Source organism: Monopterus albus, unplaced genomic scaffold, assembly GCF_001952655.1.
Source record: "Monopterus albus unplaced genomic scaffold, M_albus_1.0 scaffold250.1, whole genome shotgun sequence".
NCBI classification, from domain to species: Eukaryota; Metazoa; Chordata; class Actinopteri; order Synbranchiformes; family Synbranchidae; genus Monopterus; species Monopterus albus.
This window is the reverse complement of record NW_018128130.1, coordinates 1,034,977-1,045,467: the sequence shown is the minus strand read 5'-3', so window position 1 is coordinate 1,045,467 and position 10,491 is coordinate 1,034,977. Positions and strand designations below refer to the sequence as shown.

The 10,491-nt window shown below is 41.4% G+C and overlaps 1 protein-coding gene across 1 annotated transcript in view; it reads left to right on the top strand.

The window, feature by feature from the left end:
- artn (artemin) overlaps positions 1 to 10,491 on the top strand; it is a 31,949-nt gene that overhangs the window by 16,117 nt on the left and 5,341 nt on the right. The window contains exon 4 of the mRNA XM_020620908.1: positions 3,356 to 3,530. Coding sequence (XP_020476564.1) covers positions 3,371 to 3,530 — 160 coding nt within the window. The 5' untranslated portion in view covers positions 3,356 to 3,370. The remainder of the gene's footprint in view (positions 1 to 3,355; positions 3,531 to 10,491) is intronic.

Sequence of the window (10,491 nt, the reverse complement as noted above, 5' to 3'; positions counted from 1 at the left end):
AGGAATCATGGGTAATATCCACAGGCTTATACACTAACAAGCATCAACTCTGCTACCTGACCTGTATGTAAACTAATCTGATAATCTCCAAGGCTCTTAAGTGTCTCTTCAGCATTCCAGGTAGTGCAGATGGCAGAGAGTCTGTACGTGAGCCGCTATCAGCTGCAGCTGAGTCAAGCAGAACTGAGTTGAGTAATTGGGTTTGTAACACGCTCCAGTGAGTCCATGCAGCTACGGTAACCCCCAAGGAGAAAACGGGACTCAGTCAGTCACCACCTGTACTGACTCATGTTAAACTTTGTCATACAGTGAATTTGTAATGTTGTTTAAGGTGCTGTTTGCCTCCATAAATATGGCACGTCAGGTGAGAGGTGGAGGAGGGTGAAGGTTTTGTCAGTACCAGACTTGGAGTTGGGGCATACTGAGGCAGTACACATCAGTCCTGTGCAAACTGGATTTGTATCAAACATTATATACAGTATTTTAAGAATTGCCAGTCTGACATCACATACAATAATTATGGACAGGTACACTAAATAATGCATAAAGCATTCTATGAGCCACATAACGTAATACACAATTAAATGTGCCAAAGAATGGGACACCATTCCTATGGAAGCTCAGTATATGAGTTCAGTGATGTTTTTCCATTATTTGGCAGTTTTCTGTCACTGCTTTAGTATGGAGGGGATGGCTTTGAGTGGAGGAGCTAAGGAGAGTGTGATTTGCATACTATGGAGAAACATGGATCCATGGGGAGAGAACATCCCTCTTATTAAGTTACTGTCCACTATGAAGCCTCTGGCTATTGGTCATGACTGCATGTTATTGGCAGAAGATAAAATTGGGTGCACTGACCAGGGCAGAGTTATACACACATCAAACTGAATCCAGTCAAAATGTGTTTATATAGCACTTTACAGCACAATCTGGATCACCAAAGTGCTTCACATAATGAAGAAAAAGAGCTAATTAATGTTATGATATGTTATTGCTGAGGAGACCAAGACCAGCAGGTAAGCAGACAGATAAACAAATGGAACCAGGAGAGTCAGAGGACCAGGATGGACAGGTGAGTAGACAATAACGGGCAGAACAAAAAAACAACCCCGGCAGTAACAAATCCAAGAAAAAAGGTCCCAAAAACAGTGTATGTAGTCCACCAAACCCCAAAACCCCAAAATCCCAAAACTCGTGTACATAGTCCAAAAGAAACACAGGGACACCTAGGGTGACCCATGAGCACCAGGCAGGGGCGAAGAAGGGCAGTTCTGGAGGATGACCTCATCGTCAGGCTAGGGGGCGAAGAAGGACAGTTCTGGAGGACGACCTTGGCACCGGGTGGGGGGGCGTTGAAGCCATTCGGGAGGATGCCGTCCAACCCGCTCGGAGACAGGAACCGGAGAGGAGGTGGCGTCTCTGATGTCTGAGACCAGGGCTGTTTCAGTCTGTAGCTGGCGAATGGGGATGAGGGATGACTAGCACCTGAGCTCGCTGAGTCCATGTTTGGCCAGAGCATTCTGTTATGGTTGAGTCCCCCTCACCAGGAGGTGAGGGAGAACAAGAAGGGAGGACTCAAGATGCAGACCCAGGTGCTAGTGAAAAAGGTGGATTTATTGAGGACACAAACAAAGGAACTGGGTATATGTACAGGGCATAACCAGGGTAGGGCAGTGATGGCTGAGGAGACCAAGACGAGCAGGTAAGCAGACAGATGAACTATTGGAACCAGGAGAGTCAGAGGACCAGGACAGACAGGTGAGTAGACAATAACCAGGTGGATTAGCTAACGGCGTTAGGGAAGCAGAGTAGTAAACAAAAAAACAAGAAATCAACAGCACAGGAACTGTCAGCGTTGAAATCAAGAGACATATAAAATCACGGCATCAACATAACTAAAGAATCAACAGCACAGAAGACTGTCAGCGTTGAAACTAACATAACATCTGAATACACACATTTAATGCTCCGGCGACAACGGAGCGTCTGCCAGTGGTTTAAATAAGGAAAGGGAGGTAATCAATGGAATGTGCCTCAGCTGTGCACTTCACCCAACGAGTCACTGATTACAGAATGCGACACAGCTGAGGTGCCGATCCCCCAGGACAAGAGAGAGAAAGGAGGGCAGGTCGCGTCGAGCGGACCTGACAGTTAAATGCATTTAAGACAGAAAGTAAACCATAAAATATAATAAGAGCCAACAACAATAAATATCACACTCCATTAAGAATCAAATGCCTTAGTAAATACAAAGGTCTTAAGGAGAGATTTAAACACAGCCAAATCTGTCGCAATCTAATATTAAAAAGGCAAATCATCCCAAAGCTTTGGGGACATGATGGCAAAAGTCCTGTCGCCCCATCGTGTGACGGGACCTTGCGGAGATCCAAGAAATCTAGCTGGGGCATGCTGTTGAATGAGATCGCTGAAGTGCTGGGGTGCCACAGCATTTAAAATATTAAAAACAAAAATTCAGTTCTGAGGGGAACCAGGAGCCAATGAAGGGAAGCCTGTCCAGCTGAGATGTGCTCATATTTACGTGTCTGTCAGTAAACAAACAGCAGCATTTTCAACCATCTGGAGAGATGATTGACTGACTCCAGAATGAGCCTGGGACATTAGTGACATTCGGGAGGTGACAGTGGTGCGGTGGGTAGAGCAGTTGTCTCCCAACCAGAAGGTTGAAGGTTTGAATCTCGGTGCCGGCAGTCGAAGTGTCCTTGGGCAAGACACTGAACCCCCCCCCGTTACCCCAGATGGTTAGAGCCATTGGTTGTGGTGGCACCACAGATGGCTGCTTTGTACCGGAAACAAATTCCTTGTGTGTAACATACTTGGTCAATGAAGGAGATTATCCTTATCCTTAATAACTTTCATTTCAGCATTAGACATGCTAGTGGTTTTCTCTGAGACCCCCACAGTATGGGATTGTGTTGTTTCTAGGGGAGCTCCGGTGTCTCCTGGGGGAGACTCCCTCGACTGCCTTGTAATTCAAACACTGTACTTTTACATTTGGTACTATAAGAATACTTAAAGTAAATGTTTTGAATGCATGACTTTTATTTTTTGACTGCTACTCTTGCATGCCAAAGAAAAGTCAGTAAGGGCTTGTTAAACAGTACTGCCATACACCAAGCACCGCTTCTTCTGATTAGTGCTTCTACAGAAATGTGTTTTGTTTCTCTGAAAATTGGGGGCTCCACTGAAAAGCATATGACTGCAACCATGTGTGCCTTTTTGATGACTGATGATGTTTGATGATTTTTATGATGAAGTGAAAATAAAGCTCTGAATCTTATGACTTCCCTTACCAGCCTGCTGAATAAAGTAACTATATGTTGCTTGATACTGTCAGGCAATATTGTGGGTGATGGCATCACTGCTGACACTGGTGGAAGATGTGTTTTCTGAGGAGGGCAATAAAGAAGCTCAGTCGGACCTCAAGCGTGTCCTCAGGCAGCCATCCTGGTTTCCTGCAGAGTATCTGGAACAGGAAAGCAGCATCTACATGCCCTGGCCTGAAGCCTTTGGTAAGCATTTCATCAGCATGGTATCAGCATTGCTACAATCTTCTTTCACTTCATTTGTGATTCAATTTAATACTGTGCTCAACAGCCAAGTTTGGCAGTCTAGTCTGGACTGCACATACACTGTAAAGACAAGGTGATGGGTGTGGAATGGCCCATCAATGTTGAAGGTGGCAAACCCATACAGATCGATTACAACATGCAATGAAACAGGAAATGCTGTAGATTTATTTTAGAAAATTATTCATTTCTTACATATACATAAACCATGTTCTAGCTAGGTTTTTATTATGAAATGAGCCCTCCCAGTTTCAGGCAGAATTGGAAGAACTCCACCGGCATAAATGACAACATGTGTTGCACCAGCAAACTTTATGGACCTTTGTTGTCATGGAAACAGCCATAAACACACGGTTACGATGAAGAGTACCGGCTCTCCAGACCTCTAATGAACATGCCATCGTGATTATGAAGCCATCAAGGTTTCATTACGTTTACTCACACAAACTACTTGGTTAAGTTTAGGAACAAACACTAGTTGCTTACACACTGGAACATCACTCTCCTGGGGGAAGTCCTGTGTTTTATGTTCCACCCACCCCAACCCTCTTCCTAATGTGGAGTTTGTGGCTCCATGTACTACATCTCTTAACGGTCCTTTGCTTCTGTCATAATTACTGTGCTAGCTGGACGTCACCAAACTATATTATGTAACTGTTATAACTCATAATAACCTGCTAGTACAAATGACTGGGTCGCTTTTTATAGGAGTGTATTTCAGCATTTTTTAGTGTTCTCATGCACATCTGACAGAACCAATATGCTTCTATTTGACTAGCTCCAGCTGTCTACAGAAGCAGTATAACAGCACCTTTTGTGATTATGCATTTGGTCCTGAGTGATTCATAACGCAGATGGTCAGCCCTCAGTACTGGGTCTGAACATCTCATGTGTAAACACAGAGGACCAGAAGTGCAAAGAGCGGAGCAGTCAGAATGATCTGTGATCCTCAAGTTGCTGAGATGTTATGTTCTTTGGGAGAGATCCTAGCAACTGTGGCTCTGTCTGTGATTATACTTGATGTAATTAGAATTTAAGATGTAGTATATCAGAACTACCCTTTAAAAGTATTAGGAAACACTTAGAAATGTAGTACTATTTAGCATGTTGGGAACCTATAACACAAACCCCATGGGAACATGAAATATTTTCATGCACTTCTGTGCATGTTTCATGTTGTACTGACTGCCTGCAGCCATGTACTGCTAAGTTTGGGCACTCTTTGTTTTCATCCCTCACTGTAACATTACTCAGTTTCTGTGCAGCTAAGATGCTGAAAACAAAACTTCATAAATCGCAGCATGTCACTCCTGGATGACTAATATAGCCTCTGGAAATTTGCCTGGTAGTTTTCAACACTGAGTCAATTGAGCAAGGGCCCCCAGGGTAAAAATAATCAATCCAGTGTGTAGGTTTCTGTCATGCATCATGTCCTTTTCATCACAGCTACCAGAGAAATTATACGAATGACTGTGGATTATATGTCTGTTTATTCTACCACTCAGTCTGGTATGGAGCCGAACTAGACTCAGTCTGTTTTGTGATAAATAATACTTACATATCTAACCATACAATAAGAGATGGAATTTTAAAAAATACAAATAAATGACAATTTGACGAAAGCCACCCCTTAACAGGCCACCATTAACTAAATCTATTTAATCATTTTTGTTATAAATATTACTGAATCGGTTAAAAGTATGTGCTTAAAAATAAAACTATCTTGACCTATCGTGATCTTGGGTTAAGTGGATAGAGGAGAGAGAAAAGAAAAGCATCAGGACACAACAAACAAAACAAAAAAGAAAGAAAGAAGGAGGTTCTAAAGACTTGGTTTGTGTGTGATTTGAAAGAACACATCAAGTCATTACTACTGAGATCTAAAGGAATGTTAAGCTCAACAGCACTGTGGCTCTTAGCCTGGCTACAGCGCTGAAAAGAAACCTGGGGTTGTTCTTATTTTGCTCAATCAGTGATGAATAAAATGCGGTTCTGACACTATGAAGGGCTTTTTATATGTTATCAAATTATCTTTCCAGGCTAAAACTCTTCTGACTTAGCGGAGCTCCACCTCCTTTCCAGATTCTGTGATGCCTGCTTTAGGGAGCGGAGCTGCGAGCTGTACCACGGGGCCTCCTCTATTTCACTGCCTTCTTTGTCAGAGGGGCAACGGTATCAAGTGTATTACGCAGGAAGGCTGTAGCACTATCAACAAGATTATCGACTTGTGTGGGAGTAAAGTTAAGGTGGCCTCCTTCCACTGTGTTGGCAAACGGCACTGAAGTAGATAAAGACGGAATTATTTCCTTAAACTTGGTAACAGCATTGCCAGATAGACATCTGCTGTAGTGGAATTGTTTCCCACATAGAGTATAATCCATTAATGGAAATTCAAAAGTTATTAGAAAATGGTCAGACAGAAGAGGGTTATGGGGAAAAACTATTAAGTGTTCAGTTTCGATGCCATATGTCAGAACAAGATCAAGAGTGTGATTAAAACAGTGAGTGGGTTTATTTACAGTTTGAGAGAAGCCAACTGAGTCTAATAATGAACAGAATGCATTGTTGAGGCTGTCATTGTCGGCATCTACATGAATAGTAAAGTCACCTACTATGATTATTTTATCTGTACTAAGCACTAAATCAGACAAAGTCTGAGAATTCACTTAAAAACTCTGAATAAGGAGCAGGTGGACGGTATACAATAACAAACAGAAAAGGCTTTTGAGTTTTCCTGTTTGGGTGTGAGAGACTCAGGGTGAGACTTTCAAATGAGTTATAACTATGTTTAGGTCTAGGGTTGATTAATAGGCTTGAGTCAAAGATCGCTGCCACGCCACCACCTCGGCCTGTGTTTCGAGGGATGTGACAGTTACTGTGACTAGGTGGAGTGGATTCATTTAGACTGACATATTCTTCCTGCTGTAACCATGTTTCAGTAAGACACAATAAGTCAATGTGATGTTCACTTATCAAATCATTCACTAACAGAGATTTAGATGAGAGAGATCTGATATTTAATAGGCCACATTTGATTGTCCTTTTTTTATGTTCTGTAATAGGAGTTTTAATTTTAATGGTTTAATGGTGACACTTGTATGATACAGACAAGGAAGGGTGAAATTTTGGCCACTGCTGAAGTTGTCCACAATTAGGATCATTTTAGTATTATGGATGTAGTGACTCTACAATGTTTTGTCAGAAACAACAACCCCCTTTGGAGCTAATCACTTATGTAGTGAACTTGGAGGAGATGTGGGAATGTGAGAGTTTTTCCAGATGTAGATTCAGGGAAGCAGCACATACCACTGCAGACATAGTATACCAAGCTAAAAAAAATGTTACTCAGTTATAACTTAAGAAAAACAGTTAATCTCATAGTCATATTCACTTACATTCAATACCAGCAGGAACAATCTGAAGGATTCAGTCACTGTTGCTGCAATTTTTTTTTTTTTAACTTTTTAAGGAAGACTTCAGACAATACATTTAAATTCATTTAAGTCTAAATGTGATCTTGTCAAGTAGAACAAGGTATAAACATATCCATCACAATCTGCTCTCAGACTGGAGCAATCAAAAAGCAGTAGTGCTTGTTAGAAAGTTTGATACTCTCTAAAGGGACAACAGTCAAAATATTTAATAAACATTTTACCTCCGAGTCTGGTGCCATAAATAGCTGCCACTCATTTTGTAGAAATTTGAAGCTTTTTCATATTTTCTAGCACGATTACCATTATTGTGGGAGAACTACTTCAGTAGTGCTTGATATAGTTACTGCACACTGTGTCAGTCACTGGTGTTACTGACTTTATTTCTGTAGTCCTCCAGGGCACCTAAGGTCTGTTTCTCCTGGTTTTCTGATGGGAATCCTGGGGTGGCTGTGGCTCATGAGGTAGGGCAGTCATCTTCTGACCAGCAAGTTGGTGGTTTGACTCCTGGTCTCCCCACATGCCTAAGTGTCCCTGAGCAAGACACTGAACCCTGAATTGCTCCTGGTGGCTTGACTAGCGCCGTTGTGTGGCAGCCTTGTTTTCATCGGTGTGTATGATCTCCTGTAAAGTGCTTTGGCCAGTGCAACACACTGTGGAAAATGCACTATATAAATACAGTCCATTTACATTAAAGATTTTCTCATGACTACAGTCTCACTAAAAACAATAATAATGCTTAGTGCAGTTAGACCTCATTGCCTGAACATGGCAATTCATTTGTGACATGGAGCACTTTTATAATTACATGAAATAATGCAAACCCATGTGGCATGTTTTAACATGGCTGAATATGTAGCTGAGCAGGGTTTGAGTGAGAAGGTCCTGTACTCTTTGCCTGGGGAAGAATTCTATGCATTTTTCTCTTCTTTTTTTTCCCCCTCATGATTACGAGTTTTCTTTTCGTAAACATCAAGGCACGAACTGACATGCACCTACTGTATGCTGCTATAAATGTGCATTCTACAGTGGTAAAAACCATCACCTACGGAGAATACTGCATGGAGGCATTTAGAGAAAGTCCAGGGAAAAGCCATCCCCAGGAAATAAAAACCAGTCAAAGACCTGGGCCTGGCCTGCACAGCAGCGTGGGTAAAGATTGTTTAAAATGCTCCTGGCAGCTTGGAAAGCAACTTCAGCTCCTGTTGGAGTTCAGCCAGCAGCTTGGCTCCTCTAATGATAATGACATTTTACACCACTCAGCTGATAATCAGAGGAATTTCACTCCACGTCTGAACACCCATGTCTGTGTTCAGTTTCACCACACATGCTCTGCCCTGCTAGTACATTAAACCGCATCCTAGCCCAGGACATTACATTAAGTGTGAGAAATGTTTCACCTTTCATTCCCCAAAGCCCAGAGCTGACATCTGTGGATATATTTACTGTACCATTTGAAATCCTCTAAATGATACTACAAGATTTTCCTCTTCAGACCTATTGACAAAGCTCCTTTTACTGAGAGACAAATGACATCGGGTTTCTGAATTTACCCTCTGGTGACCAGTCTGTGCCAGTGAATGGGAAATATAAATTTCATTAAACTGTAGGAGTGTGAAAAGGAATTAGATTAGATTAGATTAGATTAGATTCATTTGGAAATTTACAATCAAATCAATTTAAAGTTAAATTACACTGAACATTAGGTTAAATTGAAATTGAATTGAATTCAGTTAAATTTACATTGAAATTAAAGGTTTGGGTAAATCAATAAAATATCAAATAAATTGGATAAATACCGTAGATCCCAGCTGACACCAAGCAATAGGTGGGTACACCCTGGACTGGTCCCCAGTCAGTTAAGGATGGCACATAGAGCCATTCAAATCTGCAGGCAATTTAGAGTTGCCTACTAACTTAACCTGCACTTAATACCCAGAACTTCTTTTTTGTGATGATAGAAGATGATATTTCCTGGGATTTGCTATTATCATCATAACATTGTGGAATCATTTTCCCTTGCCTTACTAGTTACAGTACAGTTAGATAAAATGCTCACGTTTCTGAGTGAAGTAAACAATAAATGTACCATTTAGCATTCACATTACTATTGACCTTCTTGCATAAAATCCTTATTTCCCCCAACATTTCTTTGTGAGATATCATAATGTTGTAAAAGTGTGACTTTGTCATTATCTTCTAAAGCTTCAATAATCAACATTTTTATATGAATAAATCCAAAGATGATGAAAAGAGTTGTTCATAGTGACAAACCCACAGGAAATATCCCCTGGTCCTTTCGTTTCCTTCAGACTTGCAAAGCATTCCTTTCAGCTCACTGTTTTGGTTTTGTGGCCCACAGCTTTACTGTTTGGTCTCACAGCTCTCATCTGCCTAGTTTCCAGTAGCAGAAGACAGCTGTGTTCAGTTAAAATAAACTCTGATAAGCCCACCATACACTACCTGCTCAGCAGCAAACACTAGACAGACCGCATTAGAGCCGGTGAACATAGTACAGCAATTAGATTTTTTTTTTTTTTTTAATAAAAGTTGACAGAAACCCAACCTGAGCTAACAGGAGAGTGAATATTGTACATATCCATCATGCAGGCTGAAATTGACTTTTAATGAATACTAATGTTGTTTTGTGCCTGCTGGATGTTGTAATGCAACTCGTTGCCAAACTATTTGGCTTATCAACTTTATAAGGTTGTTTTGATGCCCCAGGGTACCCAAAAAGATATTTTATGTAGTTTTATGGTAGTCTTAGTATTAATCATTCCCTCAAATCGTGTACATGTAAATGTTCTGGGAAACTGTTACATCATGGAAAGCCAAATCTTTAGCAGTGACTTCCTGCTACAGTAGGTGGTGTAACAAAAACATTCATCACAACACACATCTTTGGGCAATCCTTCCTTTCCGCCTGCTCCATTAAATCAAACTTTCTAGCATGTATTCATTCAATTTTATTTTATTTGTGGAGCATCAAATCACAACAAAAGTCATCTCAGGACATGTTACTATTATTATTACAAAGGGAAAACCCAACAAATCCCCATTGAGCAGCACTTGGTGACACTGGGAAGGAAAAAAACTCCCTTTAACAGAAAAAATCTCTGACAGACCCCGGCTCTTCGTGGGCGGCCTTCTGCCTCAACCGGTTGGGGTGAGTGGATAGAGGAGAGAGAAAAGAAAAGAAATCAACAAGACACGACAAACACAACAACACACAATAAAACACTGGTCAGGTTGTTGTGGCTGGTGACTGCTCATCAGAGACGTAAGGCTCCAGACCCAGGGCAACCTGCAGAAAGGTACAGGTAGAGAGAGAGGACACACTACGGGAGAGCGGAGACACACAGTTAGTGATGTGCAATAGTGGCATATAGATGAATGGTAAGAGAGGAAAGGAAAGGAACTCAGAGCATCATGCCCCCCCCCCCCCAAAGAGGGATGGATGCCATCTCTCC